This window comes from Cucumis sativus, chromosome 7 (assembly GCF_000004075.3).
Source record: "Cucumis sativus cultivar 9930 chromosome 7, Cucumber_9930_V3, whole genome shotgun sequence".
NCBI classification, from domain to species: domain Eukaryota; kingdom Viridiplantae; phylum Streptophyta; class Magnoliopsida; order Cucurbitales; family Cucurbitaceae; genus Cucumis; species Cucumis sativus.
The window spans coordinates 18,994,504-19,022,499 of NC_026661.2; the positions used below are offsets into that span (position 1 = coordinate 18,994,504).

The 27,996-nt window shown below is 33.7% G+C and overlaps 2 protein-coding genes across 2 annotated transcripts; one reads left to right on the forward strand and one right to left on the reverse strand.

Moving 5' to 3' along the window:
• Nucleotides 1-1,476: 1,476 nt before the first annotated feature.
• LOC101219938 lies at nucleotides 1,477-6,808 on the reverse strand. Its single transcript, XM_004135939.3, has 8 exons — nucleotides 6,383-6,808; nucleotides 6,209-6,276; nucleotides 5,838-5,904; nucleotides 5,583-5,731; nucleotides 5,386-5,456; nucleotides 3,700-3,768; nucleotides 2,896-2,996; nucleotides 1,477-2,173 (listed from the first exon to the last, which is right to left on the reverse strand). The coding sequence occupies exons 1-8, from the start codon at nucleotides 6,641-6,643 to the stop codon at nucleotides 1,832-1,834; spliced, it is 1,128 nt and encodes a 375-aa protein (XP_004135987.1). The 5' UTR covers nucleotides 6,644-6,808; the 3' UTR covers nucleotides 1,477-1,831.
• Nucleotides 6,809-9,009: 2,201 nt separating this feature from the next.
• On the forward strand, nucleotides 9,010-27,949 carry LOC101219699 (nodal modulator 3). Its single transcript, XM_011661096.2, has 27 exons — nucleotides 9,010-9,338; nucleotides 9,677-9,742; nucleotides 9,931-10,017; nucleotides 10,188-10,244; nucleotides 10,354-10,418; nucleotides 10,521-10,690; nucleotides 13,174-13,235; nucleotides 13,422-13,505; nucleotides 14,198-14,357; nucleotides 14,648-14,763; nucleotides 15,920-16,048; nucleotides 17,397-17,468; nucleotides 17,661-17,756; nucleotides 17,843-17,920; nucleotides 20,969-21,097; nucleotides 21,295-21,471; nucleotides 22,135-22,338; nucleotides 22,440-22,553; nucleotides 22,654-22,901; nucleotides 23,413-23,455; nucleotides 23,540-23,788; nucleotides 24,011-24,241; nucleotides 25,127-25,218; nucleotides 26,293-26,521; nucleotides 26,633-26,989; nucleotides 27,213-27,286; nucleotides 27,386-27,949. The coding sequence occupies exons 1-27, from the start codon at nucleotides 9,240-9,242 to the stop codon at nucleotides 27,495-27,497; spliced, it is 3,600 nt and encodes a 1,199-aa protein (XP_011659398.1). The 5' UTR covers nucleotides 9,010-9,239; the 3' UTR covers nucleotides 27,498-27,949.
• Nucleotides 27,950-27,996: the final 47 nt, after the last annotated feature.

The window sequence follows — 27,996 nt, forward strand, 5'->3', positions numbered from 1 at the left end:
AGATTATTTAGCACGTTTTTTAGAATTTTGGATTTTGTATATTTGGGGGTGTGAACTTTTAAAATGTTATATATTTCAAACTTCAGTTTTATGTCTAATAAGTTCATAATCGTAAAGGACGCACTTTGAATGTTCTATGTCATATTAAACAAAAAAAAAAAAAAAGACCAAATATGTATCTAATAAACTAGTTGTTGAAAGAAGAAAAGTTTGAGCAAGTAAGAGAGCCATTCATCAAAGGATCGAAAACCTATTTTATATTTTGAAACTTGAGAACGAATTCAAGACACAACATCAAAAGTTTATGATACTACTAGATATTTTTAAAAAATCAAAATTTTTCTAGACACGAATATATATAAAATTATGTGAACTAAGTTACATATATAAATAATCCAAAACAATTAAAAAAAACTCTCTGGTTCATCTTAACATCTTTGTCCTTCCTCCTCCTCCGTTTTTTCATTCAAAAAATAGGGAGATTTCTTCTTTGTTGAATTAAGTAGGGATAAATTTTATCCCTCGGTTGAAGATACAAGTCTCAATCATTCTCATTTTAAGAATCACTAGTTGTGAACGATGTATTTGTACTAAGATAGCCATGTTTTAAAGAAAAAGGGTATTGTCTAAACATTGTGTAGAATAATAATAATCATGATCCTAACATAATTTAAGTTAATCTCTATTTTGTTTAAAAGTATATAAATCCTTTTTTCTCTTTAGCGTAGGCTATAAGTTGATGGTGATTGTTCACCAACCATGGCGATAAACATATTTTCTTTACCAAAACACATAATTTCATCATTGAAAGAAAAAAAGAAAACATTTCTTTGGTGGTTAATCAATGTTATTTTCTTCCTTGGGATAGAAAGTTCAAACTAACATTATTGTGTTTTGATCAACAGTAAACTTATATATATTTAGTTACTTGACTTGGTAAACGTATTTATGATTATTATTATCATTAGTTTGAGTTTAATCATTCCTCTACTCTACAAGTTATCACAGAAGATACCTGAAAAAATATTAACATAAAAAAAGAAAGAAAAAAGAACTCGTGAACTAAAATGTTAGAAGTTGAAACACCCCGCTCCATGTGTTGATTTTTTTCTATCAACCAAAAGTTATAATTTGGAGAAAATAGTACTTCATAACCTAAATCTTTTTGAGAATTGTGTCAACTATTAGCTAATAATTATATCAACTAACACGTGAATTTTTGTAAAAGTATCAATTTAGTTGAAAGAAAAATAAATTTATTTGACAGATCTTTACATTTTCAGTGGACTTATCGATTTGGACTCTCATTTAGGACTGTTTATAGTTCATCAATTTCTAATCATTCTAAGAAGTATTGATTTATCTATTCATTCAAGTCACGAATTGAACTTTCAAGTTAAATAAATTTCATAGTAATATCAGGGAAAATTTGAAAGTTCCCAAAGCATAAATAATTCTCCCCAGTACTTTCCAAGATTCCAATATGAATACCCCATAGATTTCATGTAATTTTGTTTCCTTTTTATTTTAAACGCTACAGTTTACATCAACAAAGCAATAGGAAAGAAAGTTGAAAAGGAAAAGAATCGCAATATCGCGATATCAATCCATACACTACTTTTCCATTCACTATCTAAACTAACAACAGCCTACCCACATGGCACAACCCAAGGTGGACATCTTATAATAAACTAACAATTAAAACCTTATAATAAAAAAGCTGTTAGCCCCACAAAAAACAGCAGAAAGTGGAAAGTTTTGCAAAGAACAACAAGCTGTGAAAGTTGAAAGTTGATCGAGAATACAATTCAAAAAGAAAAAACACTCACTTCTAAAGGTTGCTGTTGTTGTCCATGGATGTAAGAGCCACATTTTGAGGTCTGAGAACTGTGTACTCAACAGCCACACTTTGTGGTCTGAAAAGTCTGTACACAACAACAACGGAGAGGCACAAAGAGATTACTGAGATCAAGAGGGCAAAAATACTCGCAGTGCTGCTCGAGCCACTCCCATGCAACGATGTGGTCAGTTTTGAACTACTGGAATAGAAATCTAAAGATGTCCAATCACAGTGAATTGAATAGTGTCCAGAGCCATGCCACGGCTTCTCATCCACAGGATACCAAAATGCAGCCGACATCTTACTTGATCCACCAATGACAAACTGGGCATCCTGCAGTTTTCAGGTGACAACAATTTTAAATGTTGCAGTCATATATGTGTTTTTTCTTTAGTTGTGTAGATGATGATGCAGGTGTCATTCAGAAACACATAGAATCTTAGTACATGGGTGGTTGTTGCAGGAATAATAAGGCATGTCTGATAAAAAGTTTGTTTCGAGTTTAATTGTTTTTTATATTAAAATGGTTTAATCATGCTTTTGTCCTTGTAATTTTAACTTTAGTTCATTTTGATTCATGTAATTTTAAAAGTGTTCATTTTAATATTTGTACTTTCGAAATGTCTATTTTCGTTCCAAAATGAACCCTTTTTAAAAATTTACACCGAAACTAATCCAAAATCATTTTTTAAAGTACCAAAACCATACTGGTTTTAAACCTATTAAAATGAGCATTTCCCCCTTTTAATGATTAAAGAGCAGAGTTTTTATTTTTTTTAACTACTTGATTTTAGTTTTCGATAATTGGTGGATTATTAACATCTTTTTTAAATTGAATTACCAAACAAAGAAAATATGCTTTTTAAAAAAGTATAACATTTCCCCCTTCTAATCAATGCTCACTAGTAATAACAGTATAAAACTCGCCGTTTAGTAAAGTTGGATGGATCTCTGTGAAGTCTTGAGAATATAAACCGGTTGCACAATTTTGAGCCTTTTCTTTTTCTATATAACGTGAATTCTTTACATAAATGTGTATCAGAAGGCTTTCTAACCTGTTGAAGACGATCCGAGGTTCTTAAAGGCCTAGAGAATTCGAAATAATAAGTACCCTTTTGGTTATCTGATGAATATGGACTATCTTCCTCCACGAAACCTGCGAAGAACTCCTCAGTTTGATACTGAATTTAAAGTAAAATCATCTTTGCATAATTGAAATGAATACTAAGATCAAGATAAAACACGTGTACAACAATAAAGATCGTTGATGATTTCTGTGATGTTATGTTTTGAACATCTCACATTGGGCTTCTCATGGAAAAGATTGTGTAAAAGGAAAGCTGAGTATCATCACTGAAATAGCAAACTTTTAGGCCCATGGTTGAAATGTATAAACATAAAAGAGAGGAGAAACAATTCAAGCTTCATTTGGTAGCTATTCGGTAGCTATTTGGTTTTTAATTTTTTATTTTGAAAACTACCCCTTGAGGGCATTATAAGCTTAAGTTTCAAAAATCAAAATCCAAAAACTGAAATGTTAACAAACAGAACTTAGCCTTTCCGTGTGACAGTGTGAGTACTTTATTAGTGGGAACCATGGAAAATAGTTGTTTAGAGTGACAGGAAAGATTGGACTATTTAACCACAGCTAGTAGTTAATTTGACACAATTTTCTATCAAGTTTATAGACAAATCAATGGCCCCTCCTGTACCCATAGTCCGTACAAACAATATCAACTTTTCCCTTCAGTCACACTTTTAATTTTCCCAGAGCAGTTGTAGCTCAATAAGCATCAAACTTCTTTCATTTTACACAGGTAATATTTCTTATTAATCCCACAATGAAGCTATTCAATTACCTGAGTGATGGGAAAAGCTGCTGTGCCACCATGCACCTTTCCAGTCGTTCTTCGCACTTGAATCATTTCCTGAAATTGGAATATGGTCATCTCTTGCAAGTTTTATGATCATGTGGAACATTAAACAGACGGCTTCCAGAAACTAGACAAGAAAATTAGTAAGAGTTTAACATTAACATGAAATTTGGAAGAAAGTGGCCTGGGTGATGGAACACAAAGTCATGAGAGAGAATTTAGAGGAAACCAGCATAAATTTCGCAATTCAGAAAACTAAAAATGAAATCATAATTAAACGGGGCCCATGATAAATAGGTGTAGAAAAGAAACAACTGTGAAGCATCAACTTGGTACACAAGATAAATGTTCAATTTAAATTAAGTATTGTGAACAAAAAAAAAAAATCGTAACCAAGTGTTTTTCCCCTTGAAAAGGATACCAAAATTTTCATTAACTAAGTGAACTTAAAATGCATTGAAATAAATAGGAGTTTCCAATAAAAGTTAACCTATTGGTTTGCACTTCACAATGAATATATATATAAATCATGTTAACAAAATGATACAAAGCTAGAAATAGAAAGTCCATCGTTGGAGAGAAAACTTAGGAAATGTCAAGAGTTGCAGACTTGTGGTCCGCTAGCTGAATTATTAAGGGGAGGTGTCTTAATATTCTTTTTTTTGATAAGAGAGGGGAGGTGTCTTAATATTCTTAAAAATAATTCGATTGGAATGCTCATTTTGATAGGCATATCCTGCAGCCACAGGGTAAGAAAACTGCAATATCCAATCCTCCAACTATCTTATCATTGAACATGATCATTCAGTATATTTAACAACACCCGTCAAAAAAGAAAAATTATTATCAGGGGTTGTCATGTAAGGCCTCGTCAGTCTAAGGTATGCCAAACACCCCTAGAGTTTCTAGGTCTAAGTAGCAGCACTGGGACCCTACTAATAAAATGGAATACTTTCTTCAATGTCGTTGTGCTCATTGCTAAATTTGTTTGTCATCTTTAACACTAGCTCTTAGTCTTTTTTCTTTACATCCAAGAATGTTTTGATCAGCTTGTGAGCACTCAAATATTCTCATGAACAACTGCCTAACCCTACTATGTTTGGTTGTCAAGGAATCTAATACTTGTTCGTAGAGAACAAGCTAGCTACTGGGTGTAATTTTTCTGTGCCATTTTCAGGAAACTCTAGCCTCAAGTAATTTCATTTCATACATGGATCAACTTTGTTTTTATAAGAGAAAAATGTAGGCTAAATAACAAAAAATTCCTTTGAACTTTGTCATTTGCTTAAAAAATACCTTATTCTTCCAAAAGCTACATATTACCCTTGATCTTTCATAAATGTTTTAAAACTAACCTCGGAGTATAAATCTGTCAAAATATTTTATGAAAATTAGAATTTGGAATGGGTGTGGTGTGGCATTTCTAGGTCCCAATTTCCTGTTCTAGGTCACCACCAACCACACTATATCAGGTCCCAATTTTCATCCAACACTCCATCAGATTTCTATTGCAATGATAGTTTTGAAACGTTTATGGAAGCGCAAGGGTAATATTGCATCTTTAAGGGGGAAAAAATGGGGGTATTTTTTAAACAAATGGCAATGTTCAAAGGGTGTCTTTTTGCGTTTTAACTAAAAAGTATAACTATGTAATTCGGTTTGCATAATTACCTGATGGGCCAATTCCATCTAAGTATCTACAATGAGGATTCCAAGCATACACATCCACCAGATGTCCAAATCTGTTTGCATAGAGAGGTGGCTAGATACATCAGCATGAAAGTTCTTTATTATATCCTCTTGAAAAAAAATCTGAGCACTAGTGCTCTTTATAGGTGTGAAGGTGATGAAAAAATGATTTTATGCACCTGTCACCTCCAGTTCCAATGTCTACATTGTTCCCACCATACAACCGTCCTGGAATAGCATTTCCAATAGAAAAATGCATGAGGTCAACTTCATATCCCTTGCAAGTTTTGTTCGTGCAAGTATCCTTTCCTTCCTTACAGCCACCCATCTTAAGAAAGACATGAATCGTTATCTTAGTTTAAACCTCAAAGCCATGAAAAATAATGCCATGGAAACTGTCAAATAATGCCATGAAAAACAGCCCAGTAACTTACACTGTGATAGGTGGCACTCTCACCGATCTGAAACATGAGAGCAACAGATGGACATTTGGAACTGTCACTGCAGAAATAAATCGTATCCCAAATTTACAGCATATTTGAACAAAGCGTGCCATTCAGATACATATCCATCAGAGTAAACAAAGATATGCTAAAATATTGTTCCTAAACTCGCATAAAAATGAGTTCCAAGTAGATTTCCATATCAGGAATTAAAATCTAAAAAGTGAGTACAAGTACAGTAACTTGTCTCAGATTAAATCCCATCCACTTTCTGGAAGCTGAAAATGTGATTAGACACACGAACATGCATAAAAAGAAAAATGGAGATCAATCGAATGATATTAGTCCAGATTCAAACAAACCCTTTTGAGTATCGATATTGCCCATCAACCTGGAGCAAGAAGAAAACGTCCCTCCCATCATGTAAAGCCTGCAAACAAATCCCAAACGCCATAAAAATTCCAAACGAACAAAAAAAAAAAAAAAAAAAACAAGGGAACAATAATCCATCAAATGAAATTTGAAAGAAAAGGCACCTTAACGGTCATCTTCCCACCACTGTATTCTTTGTCTTCATCAGGGTCAAGAGCCGGTAAGAGAGAAAACTCGAATCCATCAATGTCATTCCAATCATCAGCGTGTCCGTCGAGAGTAATGATGCCGGGGCGAAATTCGGCTACAATTCCGATATCGGAGTCCGATTCGCAGCTCCACTCGCCGGATTCTTGGTGGGATTTGACGGGCCTGATGGGCGTAAAACCAGATAGAAGCAGTAGAGCAAGAAGAAGAGGAATCATTTGTTGGTGATGAGGATTCTTCTTCTGGGCTTCGGCTGTGGAAATGGATGGGTTGCTTCGGCTGACCCGGACCTTAAGCAGCTGCTACAGTGGTTGACTAAAAATGGCGTCATACTTTTTAGAGGGAACCGTTGTTTGATTCTCTCATTCTTCCTAACTTACCCTTAATCGGCTTCTTTTGTTCCACATTTTATAAAATATCTCCAAATATAAAATATATCCGGTTTTTTATGAAAATAATTATTTTGTATTTGATTTAAGAAATTTAATTTGACCACTCTATATAATAGTAATAGAAATTTAATTTTAACAAATTGAAAGTTGCTTAATTTATAATTAAAACTAACTGGTTAATATATTTAATAATATTACATTTTCAATTTTAGTTATATAGTTTAATGAAGGGAGATATTTAAAAATAACAAAATAAATTAAAATATTTATAAGTTATATCTCTGTTCAATGCTACTAGTAGAAGCATATGAGTATCAATCAGTGTCTATTATAGATAAAATCTTAAATTTTTGCTATATGTTGTAAATACGTTGTCAAATTTACTATTTTTTACGATTCTTGTGTAATAAAATATATTTATGTAAAGTTTATACGGTTAGAAAGTTAAAATAATAATAATAAAACAAAATTCAAGTGGAAATGATAGCAAGAAATCCACCATTTTGTTAGCTAAAGCAAATCCAATTGTAGAGAGCAATAAAAATGTCGAGAAAAATGGGCAAAGTTCATCAACCAAACATGAGATTAAGATGTCCAAACACATTTATCCTCCAACAAAATGAAGCTTCGAGGGTATATTTGTTCATTTGGATGAGAATCGATAAATTCAAACGTATAAACAAACTATGATTAAACAGGTTAGTATAACATGTAACTATTAGTGTATCATATATAAGGTAAATTTTGTATGCTTTTTAAATATTTTTGTTAATTTTGTAATATTTAAAAATAGTCAAATTTAAAAACTTTATAGTGGGTTGATTGTGCATAAGGAATTACAATATAAAGTTTTGAGACAGTTGTATAAAATGTTATTCCATTTTCTTTGGGTTGATATCGATATTGACCATTTTCAGTGTCCATGATTACTTTGCTCATTTTGCTGAATCAGTGAGTTCGTACATGAATCCTGCTGAAACTTCAGATATTGGCTTGAATGTCTGATTGCCTTCTACTGATTTGAATGTCTAATTACCTTATACTTACATTTAATATATTTTAACATAATGTTCAATGGAACCTTACAACGAAGGTTCATTGTTCCAATTTTGAAATTACTAAAATCATTGGATTAATAATAGACATTTTTTTGTTGCTCTTTGATTATCACACAATTTACATATGATTGTTATTTAATTATCACTTGACTGTAATTTGATTGAACACTGTTTTATAATTATTGACAATTCATTTTATATACCGTCGATGTAAGTTTTGCATTGTGTGGGATCAATTCAACGATTTTTTTATTTATTTATTTTATGCGTATGAAATATTATTGATTCATTTAGCGATCAAATAAATACAACGTTGTTCACCTCTATAATACTCCACTAATTCTCGTGCACAATTGTTTTCAACATTAATTAACATTAACTTTTTTCAACAATAAGATATAAGTTAGATAGGATAATTGTTAAGTTCAAAATCACCTACATCTATTTAAATTGATATATACGATTAAAAAAGCGTAATGAAATCAAAGTACAATTAATTAACCTACACTAAAACATATGTATAAAATATTAATATCCACAATCATATAGGAATTACATAACAATTAAATAGAAATCACCATACATACTTAACAACAATCAATGAAAATCACTGTATTTTACTACTCTAAATTATTAAAATTGATCGATTAAATCATAGCCATTTTAACGATTTAAAATAATTTGTATGAACGTATCCAAACAAAAACACACTGTATAATTTAAATTGATACAATTATGAAAGTTTAAAGTTCAAATTAATAAACTTAAGAAAGCTTGTCTATTATGATAGAGTTATTAGTTTGAGATTTAAACTATACCATTTCGAAAGTTGAAGATTTAAATTAATACTAATTTGAAGTTTAAATTCATATGACTGTTAAAGTGCATAATTTAAATTGACATTTTCTCTAAATTTAAATATATTGTTATTGTTATCGTATTTCTAGTTTATTGATTTTTGATTTTATAATCTTAAAATGCTCATTTTAGTATATGTAATTGAGATATTCTTCCTCTAAAATGTTGATCTCATCGTAGTTCTTAAATTTAATTTTTTTTTAACTATTTTGATACTTCAAATTTTAAGTGAAAACGATTTTTGAAATGTAAGAACAAAAAAAAAGAAAAAAAAAGAGAAAAAGGAAAAAAAAAAAACTCGAAGTATCAGAACGATGCTAAAAACAATTGGATTACACCCACAATCACAATTTGGACTAAGCTTTCTTAATTCCATAAGGTGAAAACCATAAACCCTGTGTCACCACTCTACGGCCACTAACTCTTCCAGTTCTCTCCTTCCATGCGAGTTGCCAGATCTGTTATTCCTGGTTTGACTGTAGCGTGAAGTTTCAATCGTTCCTAAAATGATGTTCAAAGCAACTGCAGTATGCTTTGCGATCTTAATCTATTCAATTTCAGCCGCTTCCGCCGATTCAATCCACGGCTGTGGCGGATTCGTCGAGGTAATTGGATTTGCTTATCTTAATTATTAAATATGACCCATCAAAGAATTCTCGAGAGTTTCATTTGGAGCTTGGAGTTTCGACTGAGATACTAGCTGTTAGATGAAGTAGACTTTGAGTGAGAACGACTGAGTATGGAATATGAAGCGCCTTAGATATACTAAGCTCGTTGATGTGGCTTCTGATCTGGGTTTTCGATGAATTTTAATGGGTGTGCTGTTCTCAGGGTTTGAAGTATTGACTGGACCTCGTAAACTGCCAGTACTTGATTTATGGAAGCTGGAGTTCTGTGTTTGTTTTTATTTGTCGTAACTTAATTTAGATCTTTCATGTTGCAGGCAAGTTCGTCGTTAATTAAGTCCAGGAAGCCAAATGACGGGAAGTTGGATTATTCCCATATTACGGTACGTACCATTTTCTTGTGCCTCTTTTGTTATCATTTCAGCTCGACAGCCATTTTTTGTTTAAAGTTCATGAAATATAGAATTCCCTGAAATTTGAATCTCTAATCAAGTCCAGGAGGCCGAAATCTGCTCAAGCAACATTGTAACTAATACATAGAATTTTATTTTTCTTATTAATTATAATGTAGGTTGAGCTTCGAACAGTAGACGGGTTAGTAAAGGACAGAACTCAATGTGCTCCTAATGGCTACTACTTTATTCCAGTTTATGACAAGGTAATTCTTTGCTGAAATGCTAATGTAGCTTGTAGATATTTGCCAAATACTATTTTCACAAAAGACCGAATAGGAACTTCACTCATGCTTTGTTCTATTAGTACTAGCCATATATTATTACTGTTGCAGGATATTGTTTCATATTTCGTATTGATCCTCTCAATTTACAGGGTTCCTTTGTAATTACGATAAATGGCCCAGAAGGGTGGTCTTGGAACCCAGATAAGGTTTATCACTTGCCACTTTGTTATAACATTACAAATCATCTTGGATATACGGTTCATTTGTTATAAATATTGGCTTTCCTTAAGTTTCACCATGGACAATTCTTTTTAGGTTCCTGTTCTTGTTGATGACTCTGGCTGCAACGGGAATGAAGACATAAATTTTCGTTTCACAGGGTTTGTTTTTTTTGTTGAATTTTTACCTTTCCAGTTATCTTTGTATTTCAATGTATCTAATTGTATATAATAAAACTTAATTTCGAAAATCTTTTACTGCAGGTTTACATTATCTGGTAGAGTTACTGGGGCTGTTGGTGGAGAGAGCTGTTCCAATTTGAAGGGTGGCCCAGCAAATGTAAATGTTGAACTTTTATCTTCTAACGGTGATGTTGTATCTTCAGCATTAACTTCACAGGAAGGGAATTATCTTTTCTCTAATATTATTCCAGGTTTGAGGGTTTTTTTTTTTTTTACATTTTTTGTTTATTTATTTCTTTTCTAATATATGTATATATTATTTAGTTAATTAATGAAAATAATTAGCTTAAAATTTGACCCTAACGCTTTCTCCAAATATAGTTTATTTTCAAATTTCAAATTACTATCTAGCCTTTTTCCAACTTGTAGTGAACAGTGGAATGGAACTGAACTAACTATACTGAGCCATAGGGTCAACCTCTGACCCATAAATTACAGCGTGTGAAGTGTTAATGATGCTACAATACTCTTAACCATTTTGAAATGCAGCTCCATTTTTTTTAAAGAACAGCTATAAGAAGTTGGTCAAGTTGACTCTTGCCAGATTGGCTGCAGGAAGAAAATAAATGACAAATTTTAAGCACTTCTAATGAGTTTTATTTTTCTACCAAGTACCATGGACATGCTCCTCTTCCATGGAAAATTCACTCCATTATTTTTTCCCACCTTTCCTGAACGTGCTTTAAACTTTTTTGGTAGCGAGCATCTCCCTTGATTAGAGTTTCTTGATAGGAAGAAGAGGGTTTGACGGTGCTGGCAGTGTGCAAGTGTAGGATAGAGAATAAGGGTTTTACTTTTCTCCTCTTCCTTAATCTTCTTTCCTACACTTCTGTTCTTCCTTCACACTTCGTTTTTCTCTAGCTGCGTTTCTGGTTTTGTGTAGCTCAGTAGGAAGAAACAGAAACGAAGGTGCTGGGAACTTTTAGGTATAGGAAGAAGCTAAGGTTTTCACTATTGGCTTTGACCGTCTCTTTAAAAGAAAAGTTGAGACTCTCTCTACTGTCATTTGGGCCATCTTTAGAGTAATTAGGTTCGAGTGACATTGTGGGATTTTTGATAGTTGAAAGATCTTTGGAGAAGATTTGGGATGTTAAAGTGCTTTTATCTTCCTGTTGGTCTAGCCTTTCCAAATTCTATTTGTAATTACTCGATTTATTCCCTTATGCCCAATTAGATAGCCTTTTTAAATTCCTTTGCTTGGGATTTTCATCTTTTCTCTATATTTCATTTTATCAAAGAATTATTTTCCTAGGCCACTCTATGTCCACCTTAGTTTGAGAGGAACAACCGGATCTTTTAGGATACCACTCTTGGGGCTCTACAATTCTTTTGGTTTTAGTCTACCTCAGTAAAGTTACGCCCCCACCTGGAACGTGTCCCTCCCTTGCGTTCCCAGGCGCGAACGCGACTTGGGCAGCTCCAACGCCGCTAACGAAGCGGCAGAACACCTGGACTTAAACTTAGCTTTTTAGTTGAACTTAAACTCGAACCTACTTAAGGAGAACGTCAAAACGCCTAATCCTTAAGAATTAAGCTTCTACTTAAGAACTTGTCATATGATATAAGAACGCAACACTTAAGAACTCGAGGGAACTTAGCAATTTTATTAACTCCTTAACAAACTTAGTACAATTACAAGGCTATGGTTTAAAAACTTTAAACTTCTGAACTTAAACTCCTAACACCTTGCCCAGCTCTTAATGCTGGGCACAACATAGTGGCTCACCTTTTCTACGTGGTCTCCTTGCTTTTGCTTACTTGGGGACGGGGAAACTTAAGACGTAAGCCTAATGATTAGTGAGTGACATTTTAGGAAAACCTTTGGAAAATACAAGTACATGCATAAATTCATTTTGAAAGATCAATTTCATGCTTCATCATTTGCTAAAACATTAAACATCACATTAGCCTCTACTTATTCCTTTCGTCAAGACATTGAACCATCCCCACGCATAGACTACTATGACGACTCATTTCACCAACAACATCCCGGGAGATTTACATGTTTAATTCTAGTTGCTCAGGCGGTTAGCTTGAATCCAGACCTCTGAACACATCTGGCCACCTTCTCATAGCCATGCGAACTACTCAGCGCATGGTTGCCTTGACTTTTATGTGCTCATAATAGGAACAAAGCTAATGGTTTATTCGCATACATGCATTTCATACAAGCAACATAAAATAAAATACTTTAACTTGGAAACATACTTTAACTCGGAAACATAGGCCATTTGTTTCTATTCTATCTTTTTATTGTTGTAGATTGAAATTGTTTCCTATAAATCCCCTTTTAGGAGGGTGGAAGATGTCATATTCCTAACCTCTTTGTGTCAAATGATTTATATAATTGTGTCATTTTGTTTCTTATCATCGAAAAGGGGAAATAAAAAGGAAATGAAAAACTTTACAAGATCTTTTTGTTTGTAACTTCTTTGGATTGAGGCTTCTTTTCCTGCTGTAATTTCATATATCATACATAAATGAAACTGCTTCTTACACAAAAGACAAAAGGCTGAATGCCCTTGGCATTTCTGTAATAATCTATATGAAGTATCTGTATTATGTTGGTCTCTCAATTTGTGGTTTTTCCTCCTTTGATTGCATTCCTTTGAAAACAAGTGCAATTTTTTTGATGCATTAGATTTCTGTTTTGCATGTATGATCGATGGTGCAGGAAGATATAACTTACGTGCTTCACACTCTGACATAAAGGTTGAAGCTAGAGGTTCCACTGAGGTTTGGTGCTTTCCATCCCTTGTCTCCCCATTCAATTTTACTTTAAGGTTACCTTGCCCCCTCTAATAGTGATTTTATTTCACTGTGAGTCACTATCTCTAGTTTCCTATTCACGGCAAGTTTTGATATGATTATTAACAAGATTGTGATTTATGGGCCATTTTATGATAAGAGATTTTTATGCAGGTGGAATTGGGCTTTGGAAACAGTATTGTCAACGATTTTTTTTATGTTTCTGGTTATGATGTTAGTGGATCTGTTGTTGCTCAGGTAAGCAGTCCTCTGGGAAACAATACTCAGTGATTCCTCCAATATTTTTTTGTGAACATTTTACTCTGTTCTGTTACACGCGCGTGCACACACACACATATTTCATTGGATTGTGACCATTGTGATCAGAACACGAGTTAACTGTTCATGCTGTGATGGAGGAGTTTCTCCTCAATCCGCCTTTAGGGGAGAAAGACTGTTTTCTTATGGTGTGCTGGTGTGAGTGTGATATTATGGGTTTTGTAGGGTGAGTGGAATAGTAGGGTTTTTAGGGGAGTGAATAAGGGATCCTTTGGAAGTTTGGTTCCTTTGTTTTCATGTTTCTCTATAGGGTTTTGAAAACTTTTTGTAACTATTCTATATGCATTATATTGCATGGCTGAAGATCCTTCTTGTAAAGGGAGCTCCATTTTTTATGGACTTGTTTTTTTGTTAGTTTTCATTAGAAAAAAAAAACTCGATTTAATTGGTCATAACCTCAAAATGTTGCCTTTAGAGAAAAAAATTCCAGAAGCCTTATCAGCCTTATCTCATTTGTTGTTGTTGTGATAATTGAACTAGGAAATCCATTAACGAACCATATTCTCATAAGATGAGCTTCTTGTTGTCATCTTTGGGATTTCAACTTTGAGAAAGCTTTCTTTCCACCTTCTTTCATGTGTAGACAGTAACTTGTGTTTTTGTTTTGCTAGGGGAACCCAATTTTGGGAGTTCATTTTTATTTATTCTCAGACGATGTCAAAGAGGTTGATTGCCCACAAGGTCCTGGTAATGCTCCTGGACAAAGAAAAGCTCTATGTCATGCTGTATCTGATGCTGATGGGGTGTTTAGATTCCAAGCAATACCTTGCGGTAATTATCTATTTGATGGTTGTCAGCTATGGTAGTCATCAAAGTTCTTCTATGGAGTTGAATTAGCTGTGCTTGTTACTCTGGACTATTATTGCAGTGGGTTATTGTAGGAAGTTTAGTATATGTTATTGTTTTAAACCCTTTCTGTTCATGTCACTAAAATATTTTCCTGAGTTTTAGTTCTAAACTTCCCGATCTAAAAAGAAATTTATTTTGTCTGAAGTACAACAAATCTCAGCAACTGTTGCATCTTTCATGTGACTAGTTTTAATAGGTTAATTTTCCTGCAGGACGTTATGAACTTTTGCCGTACTACAAGGGTGAAAATACAATTTTTGATGTTTCACCTAGCATCATCTCTGTAAATGTTGAACATCAACACACTACAATTTCTCAAAAATTTCAGGTAATGAAAGTCATTTCCACTATATACTGTCAGCAGTTTATCAAATTTGAATTAGATGATAAGTATTTGATTCAGATTGATCCCTATGTCATTCTATTGATTTCACTTCTCTCTCATACTTGATAATTTGAAAGATGAAAAGACTTCAAAGTATGTGAAACTAAGGCCGAAGCAATTAATTTGGTCTTCTGTATTTCCTCGTGCCTGTATTCTCTCTGCCACTCCACTATAACAGTACATCTAAATTTCTAACTTTCTATCAACGAAAAGTTTCATTTCCTGATAAAAAAAGGTAGGGAGTCTACATATAAGTTTGTTGCCATTCTGACCTATACCTATAATCTACATATAAGTTTGTTGCCATTCTGACCTATACCTATAATCTAGTTGAACAGCCTTTTACTTACTTTATCCATGTTTACCATTTATATGTAGTCTGGAGCTATTTTTATTGGTTTGTTTGTTTTTAAAGAAAACAAGGTTTTAAAAATGCGATTTTCATGACTTTGTATTTTAATAGCATCGTCTTCTTTTGTTTTTCATCTTTCTCAGTTTACCTTTCTCTCTTTCTCTCTCTCTTTTCTTGGCTTCCCTATTATTCTCATTGTATAGATCTCTTGTACATTGAGTTTAGTAATAATAAAGAAGCTTGTCTCCTTTTATAAAAAAAGAAAAGTGTTTATTTATTATATTGTAAGTGGCAGAGTGGCTTTGTTATCATGAATCTCACGGTCTTTTGAGATTCAACCCTTAGTCACTTTGATCTGTAAAGAGAAAACAAACACTTATTTGTTAAACATCATTGTTGTCATGATTGTTACTATTTTAAGTTCCAATCATCTTAACTGCCATCTTTAGTTATTATTCTGATGATAGTGGAGAAACATTGTTGATGTTACTTTTCACCAATTTATTGAAATCATCAATATCTTTTTTCCTAAAGGAAAAAAAAAAAAATATATAATAACAAAGAAAGAAGAATTGGGTATCAAGCTACTAGATAATTTTTTATATCATTTTCTCGGTACCTTTCTTAAGCAGTTACTTCATAAGAGTTAATTAAGTTGGTAGTTATTAATTGTAGTTTATTGAGTATTTATTTGGTTTGATTTTATTATAAAAATCATTATTTCCTTATTCTTGCTGCTTTGTTTAGGTTACCGGATTTTCTGTTGGGGGCCGTGTCGTTGATGCAAATGATGCAGGGGTCGAAGGTGTCAAAATTATAGTGGATGGTCATGAAAGAGCAGTCACTGACAAGGAAGGATTCTACAAGCTCGATCAGGTAGACCATTTTGCTTCCTGTCACATCGATTGGTAAAGAAAAAAGATATTATGTTACTAAAAGACTATGCTCTTGATTTTTTCACCGAGGAAATGCTACAACTGGTATTCGAATAAATGGTCAGTGGTAAAGCAAACCTTTCTGTTTACAAGGTTTCTACTTAATTGCTGTAGTTTTAGTTTAATAGCTGGTTGTAGTCAAAACTCACATCATTTTTTATTTTATTTGTTATTGCTGAGCATTCCACTTTGAAAATTCAAGGGACCTTGCAATCTTTATGTTGGAGTTTTCTTAGACTTTCTGAAATATTTAGTGTATTCTGTATATATTTATCATTTAGATTTGGAACAGTTTTTACTTATTTGGTTATGGTCTCTCTCCTATATAAGAAGACCTTATAGTTGTATGAGAATTATAAATACAATAACATTATTCATAATAATTATGTTGGTATCTACCATCGGAATCCTAGACACGACTTCATAGGTGCATCCTACTTCTGGTTGGAGACGCGCCACTGTCAATTTCAAAGCCGACCTCATCGGCGCATTCGTCTGATTTGTAGCAGACCCATATCCGCGCACGAACTTGTACCTCTCGCCACATCAATAGCCTCCTGCCATCTGTCCTCTTTATAAAATATATGAGCTACTCCTCCATTTTATCTAATATAGTATTGAACCATCCAAAAAAGAGTGATAGATGAAACCCCTCCCAAAGAAAACTATCACAGAAATGTTGTGTAGTTTCTAATAATGATTGAAGGACTGTACAAAAGATCTTGTGGTTTGAACTCTACTGACAGGCGAACTGCTGTATACTATAAACATATCACATATGAACGCTAGATGGATGGTAGCCTCTGTAGAAGATTTTCTTCATTTTTAAAATATCTGAAGGCCTTCAAACTTTTCTATTGACTACTCTAATAATAGGTTCTGACTTCTTTTGACTATAGTAAAAGAAAAGAAAATTTTTATTGAGAAGATGAAGGCTTTGCTATATGCTCATGTTACCTTCAACATGAATACCCTGTCAGCTATTTTCTTATCAATGGTCTTTTTATGCCATATCCACCATATTAGACGCCAAATATCTGCTAGCTCTCCTGGTATAATATGAAGTTGAAATGCTTGAAAGACAGTTGTAAAATCTTGTTAGATTTGAATAGTAGTGTATTTTAGTTTAGGTTCTTTGGTGTGTGTGTGTGTGTGTGTTTCTTTTAAGATATATTATTATGATCAAATTAGTTTTTCAATTAGTGTAATTTTTATATTTTTGATAATTGTTATCTTTAATTTAATAATTGTTATTCGTTTGATCATTTTTTCCCATTTTAACGTTTTAGGTAACTTCTAACCATTATACTATTGAAGCGAGAAAGAAGCACTTCAAATTCAACAAACTGGAAAACTATATGGTACAGGATCAATTGAATTTTTTTTAATGCTTTTAATCTTAAGCTTCAGTAATTATGTTACTCATGCTGGGATATTAAAGTCTATTTGATATTAATTACTATGTAGGAAGTAGTAGTCTTCAAGTTCAATTCAATATAAGGGAGGTGTTATTTTCATGTCCTTTCTTATTCCAATTTTCTTTCCATGTTCAGGTACTGCCAAACATGATTTCTGTTGCTGATATCAAAGCAACTTTATATGATGTCTGTGGTGTTGTAAAGACTATTGGAGATGGTTACAAGTCCAAGGTAAAGTCCATACCCCATTGATCCCTTTTTGTGAATGTACTTTGCATGTCAAATGATTTGTTACCATATTCTTTTCTGAACTTTAGGTAGCATTGACTCATGGACCAGAAAATGTTAAACCTCAAGTCAAACAAACTGACGAAAGTGGCAAATTTTGTTTCGAGGTATGTTTCTCTAAAATAATGGCAATACATTTTACGTTGTTCCTGTTGGCAAAAGTTGGAAGGATACAATTTTTTTCTTTTTTGTTTTTCAAAAATTAAGATACTGAAGATTTGTTGAGCAGAATGAAGGAATATACAAGGGTGTATTAAAAATTAACCCCAACAAAAAGGAGACATAAAAACTACAAGGAGCTGATCATAACTATAAAAATTCCCTCTTTTCAAATCTCATCACCCGACCTTTCCACCTCCAGATAAAAATTATATAATTTCTCTTGAGCCAAACTCCCAATAGAATAGCAAAGAAACTAGAGTGCCATGAGAAATTGGACTTGGAAAGGTGCTTTCGGATAGTTGATGGCTACTTTGCAGTAAATGGAGACCGTTCATTTGAAAGGAAACAGAGGTCCTTAGAGGGAATTGTGCTGGAGGTTTAGATAAAAATGAAGTATAGTATATTTCGAGATGCTTTGAGAGATAGTTGAAGAAAGCTGGGAGAGTCGTGGTGAGATTTGCTGACCATAAGGGTACAATGTCAATCAAGCCGGATTTTTAGATCGCTCGGGCACCACAGATACAATTTCTCAGTTTAATTTAGATGAATAATATGGAAGGCAACCAATGCAATAGTCAAAATAAATACTAAGGGTATATCAATGGAAAGAAGGTGAAAGAAATTTGACTTAAAAAATGTATTGTGAGTCTATTAATAATTTAATCAAGATTGAACAAATACTAATTCTATAGGTGAAGATTCTAAACACTCAACTGTCTTTCTCAAGCACTAATTAATCCTCTTGATTAATTAAGAAATCAATATTCGTTACTAGTTCCAATAAAATACAAAAGCTTTATTAAACATGTCTTTTTGTGACTGCTAAAAGAATTCGAAGTCCGCAGATTTAAAGATCCTATCAGTTATGGATTTTGGTTTTGACTAGAAACTATCTCTTTTAAGTGTAAGATTGATTGACTAGTAGGTTAAAACTTAAAAGTATGGAAATGAAGATTAGAAACACATAAATCAAATTCATATTCACCTAATCAGGATAAATATATTAATCCATCTATAAAAATCCGGTGGTTCCATTGATTGTTGTTAAAATTGTCTGATACGTGTAGTTCAAATTGAAATGAAGGAAAAACGTTACAACTCGTGCGTTTGAATTGGAAATAATAGGTATGGTATGATTCTAGATTGTGTTGCCTTTGTTCCTTTGATCGCCCTCCATTGTTCCTTTGATCCGTCACATATGGAAGACTAAAATTCCGAAAAAGGTGAAATTTTTTTTATGGTTGCTCGCTTACAGAAGCCTTAACACTCATGAGAAGCTACAAAAAAAGTTTCAGTACCCTATGCTCAGCCCCTCGATGTGTTGCCTTTGTTTCAAAGAAGAGGAAACCATGGACCACTTATTTTTGCATTGTTTTTGTACTAGGAAAGCTTGGAACACTTTGTTTAGAATTTTTGATTTGGAGCTTTGTCTTCCTAGTAAGGTTGATGGTTGGTTGATTAAAGGGCTCAACATTAGAGGTTATAGCCCGAGAGGAAACATCTTATGGAGATATGCTACTCGGTCCCTTTTGTGGTGCATTTGGAAAGAGAGGAATAGTAGAATTTTTTAAGATAGTTATAATTCTTTTGATTCTTTTTGGACTGTGTTGCAACACACAGCTTCTTGGTGGAGTACGAATTACACCAAACACTTTTGTAATTATAACCTTTCTATGATATTCAACAATTGAAAGGCTATCATTTTTTAGTTTCTTCTGGGGAGGGTCCTCTTGTCCCTTGCCCCTTAGGTTGTTCTCTTTTGTTTTATGAATACACATGTTTCTTATAAAAAAAAATGATTCTAGATTGTGAATCATTCTAATTGTTCTTGAATTGATTCAATAATCATAGAAATTACTTTTAGGGTAAAAAGCAAGCATGACTCGGTTGTTCTTTGATATCTGCAATACTCAACAAAATATTTAATATAACCAAATTAAAAAATATCAAAATATCATTAAAACTACTGAAAAATATCATTAAAGCCATCCCGCTTTTTCTCTCACACACATGCCCCATGGTAAAAGTGTGACTTTTTAATTATTAATCTTGGCCGTTTAACTTTGTTTATTACTTTTAAATTCTTTTTTAGAATTTTTCATGAATGTGGAATATCAAGTATGAGTGTTTGGGAGTTAATAGTTATATAATGTTAAGCTATTCCCCCCCTTATTTTAGGCTTTGCTATTTATACATTTTATTGTTATTTATTAAATTGAAACTTACAAAACATGATATGTTCTGATACACAATACACTACAATTTTATTTTGATCTGTACTGCGTTTCACAATAATTTAGCTACTCATAACAGAGGGCGAACAACAATATTTGATATATTGTCAGTATAGGAATTTGATGTTGTCATGTCGATTGACTGTCCCCAAATCAATCTCCATGATTCCAAGCCTTGAAAATTCCATTTTTTGATATCAAATAGTTTCCTTACTCTCCAATTTAGTCTCAACCGAAATTGCCATCTTGACTCTCCAAAATTCCTCCCTTGGGGCTCAAACAGACCTTACCCTTTACAAGAAAACTCACAGCAATGTTGAGATAATCTAAGCAGGGTTGAAGCGTTGTAGATCATAGTGTGAAGTCCTAAATAACATAGTATGCTAGGATGAAATAGGCATTGGCATTTATTTGTTTATTTATTTTTATTTTTATGAAAAACAAATTTTATTGATAAATGGAATAAGAGAAGCTTCCTATTAAAAAAAAAAAAATCAAAGAAGCTTAAAAGGCTGCCATCACTTAAAGGTACTAATTCATTGCCATTGGAAACCAAAGACTAAAGAGGAAAGGCTATGATTGTTAAAGGGGTATTGGCATTTTAATTCTTAGTGTCTCACTGCTCTAACATGGTGTCTCGACCTTTACTTTTGAATTTTGGTATTTAGGCAATTCTGCAAGTTATTGTTGTTCGTGAAATCCTCTTACTTTCTTGAGTTGTCTATCTACTTGTGCCTCATTGTGTTTTAAATCTCTCAGGTCCCACCAGGTGATTATCGCCTATCTGCTATGGCAATCTCTCCAGAAAGTGCTCCTGGACTACTGTTCTCGCCATCTTATGTTGATGTTACAGTTAAAAGTCCCTTACTGAATGTTGCTTTTTCACAGGTAATATTCTGAATTTTCGCGGACTTCTTAGCCTTATGGTACTTACTGTTTGTAGACTATTCGTGAATCCGTTAATAATTATAAAAAGGATATTCTCATATTCCTGCTTTTATACCATTTGTTAATTTCTTCACATGATAAAGTTTTTTTTATCCGCTTCCATTGATTTATTTTATTTTGTACAATTGATTATCAAGGCACTCGTCAATATACTTGGTTCTGTAACATGCAAAGAGAGATGTGGTTCATCAGTATCTATTACCTTCCAGAGATTGGCTGGTAATCATATTAGTGAGAAGAAGACTATCAGTTTGACAGATGAGAGTAATGCGTTTCAAATTCAAGATGTAATGCCTGGAAAATACAGGATAGAGGTACAGCTATTTGACCTTAATATTTATATTTAATCTCTTGTTGTAGATGGAACGGATTTATGAAATTACAAGAGGGGGAAAAAGAGAGGGAATTAGTACATTGTTTTCCCCAGCCCTTTATATTTTCAAGTTAGCTTCATCTGAATTGTTGTGTTGTTGTTCATGGGGGCTGGAAATGATATATGTCAGTTGCATCATCCCTATATTTTCTTGTCAATATAATGTTTTTTTCCCACGAAAAAAAGACAATTTTTTATGATGTGATTATGAGCACCGTCCCTCGTATCATATGTTCTGCTTGGGCATCCTTTCAAGGGAGAAAAGAGGACTCTTTGGGTCAATTACATTAGAATTTTATTTTAGACCATTTGTAGTATATGAAAGTCATTTTGTGAATAGGGGAGGTACTTTAATTATTTTCTTAAATCTCTGGTTTTTCTGATATAAAAGTTACCTTTTCCTTAAAGATTTCACTCTTTTATCTCACATCCCGTTGGGAATTTTCTTTTTGGAATTCTGAGGTATAGGCAATATGGCTTCTTTTTATAATTTCATCACATCATTGAAATTATAGTTGTTTCTCTCTCTCCAAAAAAATAAAAAGACCCATATTGAATATTGAACATAGATAGATATACATGCTGAGTAAATATCTTTTAATAGGTTTCACACTCATCCATTCAAGGCGGGGTTGGCAAAGATGATTGGTGCTGGGAGCGAAACTCCATTGAAGTGGATGTTGGTATTGAGGATGTACATGGAATTGAATTCATTCAAAAAGGTTATTGGGTTAACGTTATATCTACTCATGATGTGGATGTTTATATTTCTCAAATGAATGGGCCACCTATGAACTTGAAAATCAAGGTTATTTCTACTCCAAGTCCCAAAGTTTTGTTTTCCTCTATGGTTGTAGTTGTAGCAGCCTAGCGGGCATGACACTGAAATTGATTCCCTTTGTTACGCAGAAAGGTTCTCAGTACATATGTGTGGAGTCTCCTGGAGTGCACGAAATTCAGTTCTCCGACTCTTGTATCTCCTTCGGGAGCTCATCCGCTAAAATTGATACATTAAACCTAGAGGTATTGTATTGTTCCAAATTTGTTTTTCATTATTATACTTCTGTGAATTATTTATATGAGATTAATTTTTCGTCTCTTTTTTTTGTCAAATATTTGTCAGCCCATCTATTTAAGAGGAGAAAAATATCTACTGAAGGGGAAAATTAATGTTGATCCAGTCTCACTTGGTGTATATGAATTACCTGAAAATATTCTGTTGAACGTTGTGGATGCTGGAGGCAGTGTGGTTGGTAATACTGAGGCCAAACTTACGTCTGATGCCAATAATCAACCGAATTTTGCCTTGTATGAGTACTCTGTCTGGGCTAGCGCTGGAGAGGAACTCACTTTTGTTCCCCTGGATACCAGGTCCGCATACTTTTAGTATTTTCTTGGTGGCACTCTTTGAGGAATTAAACTTGATTGTTTGATACATAAGGAGAGAGAGTATTATCCCTCTGATTGAAATTTAACTGTATTTTCTCACACGCATCTTGAACTCTTACATTTAGTGGTACAAATATAATAATAAGATCACTTTCTTTCTATTAGGTCTTGGGAGTGATGTGATATGTTCTTGTATTTAGCTTAGGTGTTGTTCCTACTTGTCCACCTCTCTCTCTCTCTCTCTCTCTCTCTCTCTCTCTCTCTCTGGGAGTGATGTGATATTTTCTTGTATTTAGCTTAGGCTGTGTTCTTACTTGTCAACCTCTCTTTCTCTCTCTGCTTTGTCCTCTCTTGTATATTTGGTTGACAAAAAAAAAAAAAAGAAAGAAAAAAAAGAATAAACAAAGAAGAATTTAAACTTACGTTTATCTTGCTTTTAAGTTTGAGTGTGACTGCACTGCATGTTTTTGACTTAAAACTGTGGTGGCTGTAGGAATCAGGAGAGGAAGATCTTATTTTATCCTAGACAGCATCATGTGAGTTATATTTTTTTTTCTTCAAGTGTACAAGGTATTAAATGATCTATTATTGTAACCTTAATTTTCGATCGTCTTCGTCAGGTCTTGGTGAAAAATGATGGATGCCAAGATTCTATTCCTACATTTTTTGGTAGGTTGGGTTTGTACATTGAAGGATCGGTTTCTCCCCCTCTTTCTGGCGTTCATATCAGGATCATTGCTGCTGGAGACAGTTCCATTGCTTCTCTTAAGAATGGGGAGTTGGTACTTGAAACTGCCACTGATATTGATGGCTCGTTTGTTGGGGGACCATTATACGATGACATAACTTACAGCGTTGAGGCTAGGAAGGTCCGAAATGTTTATTTTAAGTCATTTTGCATTATCTCCGTTGTAGTGCAGGAATTGCATTTTTTGTTCTGCTTGCATTGGTTGACTAGTTAAAACGAGCAAGGTTGTAACTTGTCACTGTTGTCAGTGGGGTTTTTTTTGGTGTGTATGTGTGTGTCAGGCATATTATATGTTTTTCATCTTTGCCCTCTTTCTCATTTTTGCTAATGTTTCAATTTGCAGTCTGGCTTTCATTTGGAGCGTGTTGGACCATATTCATTTTCATGTCAGAAGCTTGGTCAAATTTCTGTGAAAATTCATGCCAGAGATAATAGTGAAGAACCTATTCCTTCAGTTCTATTATCTCTGAGTGGTCAAAATGGTTATAGAAATAATTCAGTATCTAGTGCTGGTGGAGTGTTCCTTTTTAATGATCTTTTCCCTGGAACTTTCTATTTGCGTCCGCTACTGAAGGTACTTCGAAATCTTATTCAAATTTTCTGTTTTGTTCTTCCCCTGATCATCTGTGGCAGCATATACAAACTTTAGTATGGAGTAATTGACATTTATTTTAAAATTCCCTCGGCCCCTTTTTGGATGTTAAATGTTTTGTTGTTGATAATTTGGCTCGTTCAAAAGAATCCTTCAATTTTGCTTCAATTTAGTAATTTGCAATATTTCATGGAAAGTGCCTACTTTTGACATTTAATCCCTTTGTCTTTAGATGTTCTAATTTGTTGTAATTTTCCTTTCCTTTATTAGACATATCTTATCCTCCCTCATGTAATATTTCTCAAACATAACTGTCCTTTGGAAAGAAATAGGATTTTCTTTCCATAACGGTTTATTTGAACGTCTCGATTTGAGGTAAGAGTTATTTACATTTACCTCAATGAAAGAGTAATGCAACAGATTGAGAGGAAAAAGATTTTTCCTAGGCTATTGAAAAAAATGAATGCCGAAATCTCCTAGAACTTGTCAGAAGAAAGATTAACTTGATATCACAAAAGTTCTTGTAACTTTGGTTACCTACAACTGACTGATATTGCCTTTTTGTGTAACATTATATCTATTTGTGGAGTTGTAAGAATTTTAATATAGGGGACTGGAGTATTGGTATTGAGTTGTAAGTCAATCAACATTATTCTGCTTCGTAAATAATAATATTAATATTTATTCTTTGATAAGATAACAAACTGAAGGTTGTAACAATAATATTGCTTGAATTTGTCATTTACCTGGTGAAAGCAAGGTACAGGTTAATCCGACAGATATGAAACTAACGTCCTTTTTGTAGTATTTTCAAACTACTGTTGTAATTTTTATGCTATGAAGTTGATAACTTACTCTATTCTGTAGGAGTATGCTTTCTCACCTGCAGCTCAGACAATAGAACTTGATTCTGGGGAATCCAGAGAAGTGAATTTTCAGGCTACCCGTGTGGCTTACAGGTTTCTTTTTGCCTCCATGGTTTTTTTTCTTCTATATTTCTCAAGTATTTTCGGGAGTAGGTTTCGGAGTACTTTTGAGATTGGTGTGGTTAAATAAAAGGTACTACCTTTCGAACGGAGTGGAAGAAAAAGTAAGTTACAAAGGAACAAACAATAATAAACGATACAATTAAAAGTTCAATCAAGACCTAACGTTTCTCACATTGTTTAAAAAATGAAGGTTTGCAGATTGTAAGCTATAAAAAAGTCAATTATAATAAAAATTAGGAGTGTTTTTTACTAATTAGATAATTTATTGTGTATTTATATAAAACCAGACGCAATATAAGAGTATATTGCCAAAAAACTTGCATACTTGTCTCTAGAATCTCTTTCTTGCAATATTACTACGATAAATGACATTTAGCGAATTGTGGCTAATTGGTTAACTTACGTGGTAGTCCTCTGTTAATGATGGCCTTCAATTTTTTGGTTTGATCTATCTTTCTAACTTCAGATGGTACTTCATCTGACTTGAATCGAAACATAGGGTACGTGGACATGGAAACACATGGCACATGGACATGCCAACTTACTGTATTCTAAAAAATTAGAACCCTGACACAACACGACAATGATATGTTTGACAAAATTCAACTTAAAAAAAGAGTTATCTCTAGACCTTCACATACTATATTTTCATATACAATTAAATATATACTATAAATGAATTAGAGATATAAATTTATACCCAACAAAAATGTAATCACTTCTTAATAACTCTCTGTTCTCTCTAAAAACTTGTCCTCCACACGTCTTGGCGCAGTTATTCGAAATCGAAATCTGCTTGCAGCGTGTCTCGATAGGTTTCAAAAACTACACAAAAGCAGGCACACTGCATCACTAGTCGGATGTCAATATCTTCCTTGAAATAGTAGACTTGCTTCTTAGATTAAAAATCCACACTAGGTGAAAATCTTAAGCTATTCCATCCTCTAGACAAGAGGAAAACCCATCTTGAAGTAAAACACATTGAATTTAGTCAAATTTTGTGAAATTGTAAGGTGCTGAAGTTGTTCCTTTAAACTTGTTCAGTGCTATAGGTGTGGTGACGCTATTATCTGGCCAACCAAAAGAAGGTGTTTCAGTTGAAGCCAGGTCAGAGACAAAGGGGTATTATGAGGAAACGAAGACAGATGCATCTGGAAATTATCGTTTGAGGGGACTCCTCCCTGATACAACTTATATAATAAAAGTAGTTCAAAGAGAGGATCAGAACAGGGCCAGAATTGAGCGTGCATCTCCTGGAGCAATAACTGTCGAGGTTTGATGCACCCAATTTGTTTGGGAACTTAATAAAGCATAAGCAAGTGTATTCATTTCTCGTTCTACTGTTTTCTACATCTGAAATCTATTTATTGATCAATTTCCGTAGGTTGGATCAGAGGATGTCAAGGGATTGGATTTTCTGGTCTTTGAACGTCCTGAATTGACCATATTGAGTGGCCATGTTGAAGGAAAGAAACTTGAGGGACTAAAGTCAGATTTGCAGGTGGAAATCAAGTCAGCGAGTGAGACGTCTAAAGTTGAGTCTGTATTCCCTCTGCCACTTTCAAACTTTTTTCAGGTAAAGGGCTTACCTAAGGGTAAGTACCTAGTGCAGCTGCGATCAATTGAGCCGTTGGGCACCATCAAATTTGAGTCTAGCATACTTGAGGCTGATTTGGAGGGGAATACTCAAATAAACGTGGGCCCACTGAAATACAAATTTGAAGAATACCACCACAAACAGGTTCGTGTTACTCTCTGCCTGGTAGTAACACGTTTGTTCTAATTTTCCAAGACGTGAGTTTTTCAGTGTAGTGTAGGAGGTTGTATCATTTGGTTCTAGAATTAGCCACCACACGATTAACTCATGCTGTAGGGCTGAAGTTCAACTCAATTTTATTGCACTTCCACTTAGCTAGTTTAGTAACTAAAAATGCTATCTCCCTCTCTCCTTCTTTGTTCTGCAGGATCTGACTGCTGCACCAGTACTCCCTCTCGTTAGCGGAATCCTCGTGATTCTTCTTTTTGTCAGCCTTCCAAGGTAATATGAATACATTTTCTTCATATCTACTATTCTGGACAGCCTACGCACATTTGCAGATATTTTTTAATTCCTTTCTAACTTTTCCATTACTTAAAGAATCAAGGATTTTTACCACCAAGCCACGGTGGGAACATCATCAGCATCTGGATTCGCGGTGACTCTGAAGAAAGAAGCACGGAAACCAGTTTTGAGAAAAAAGACATACTGAGAACCAACCGCTTGTCCATGTCAAGAATGCAAAAAAGCCTTCCATTTGGTCAAATTTCTGATTATCTCAATTGGCAAACTAACACTACGGAGGACAATTTCACGGTAGTCATACGATTTTATTATGTAAACTTAGATGTCAATGTTGTGAAATTTTGAGGTGTAGATCAATGAGTGGTCGGGATAGGAGTCCTTGTACACAATTTTGATCTCTAGGCTTGATGCAGTGTTTATTTGCCACCATGTTAGTACCATTCTTCTAGGAATTACTGAGGTTTTAGTTAAACTCATTTCCACATTTGGAATCTAATTAGAAATAGAAAGGACAATTTGTTTTGTGCTTAAACTTTTACTCTTTTTGGTTCAAAATTGATCAGATTACATAGATATGGAAAGTTCTATGTATTAGTTCTATCCAACACATAAAGTTCTATGAAATTACATAATTCGCAACATGAGCTCAGGGGTTAATTCGTGTTAGTAGTTAATTTCTCATATCA

What these genes read in the sequence shown, in the direction of transcription:
- LOC101219938 (XM_004135939.3), bottom strand. Translation starts at nt 6,643, where the DNA reads ATGATTCCTCTTCTTCTTGCTCTACTGCTTCTATCTGGTTTTACGCCC. An exon ending in CAATATCGATACTCAAAAGG is followed by an intron (nt 5,905 to 6,208) that starts GTTTGTTTGAAT and finishes TTATTTCTGCAG; the next exon opens with TGACAGTTCCAAATGTCCAT. An exon ending in ATTGGAACTGGAGGTGACAG is followed by an intron (nt 5,457 to 5,582) that starts GTGCATAAAATC and finishes CTATGCAAACAG; the next exon opens with ATTTGGACATCTGGTGGATG.
- LOC101219699 (XM_011661096.2), top strand. Translation starts at nt 9,240, where the DNA reads ATGATGTTCAAAGCAACTGCAGTATGCTTTGCGATCTTAATCTATTCA. An exon ending in GCTGTGGCGGATTCGTCGAG is followed by an intron (nt 9,339 to 9,676) that starts GTAATTGGATTT and finishes TTCATGTTGCAG; the next exon opens with GCAAGTTCGTCGTTAATTAA. An exon ending in ACAGCGTTGAGGCTAGGAAG is followed by an intron (nt 23,789 to 24,010) that starts GTCCGAAATGTT and finishes TTCAATTTGCAG; the next exon opens with TCTGGCTTTCATTTGGAGCG.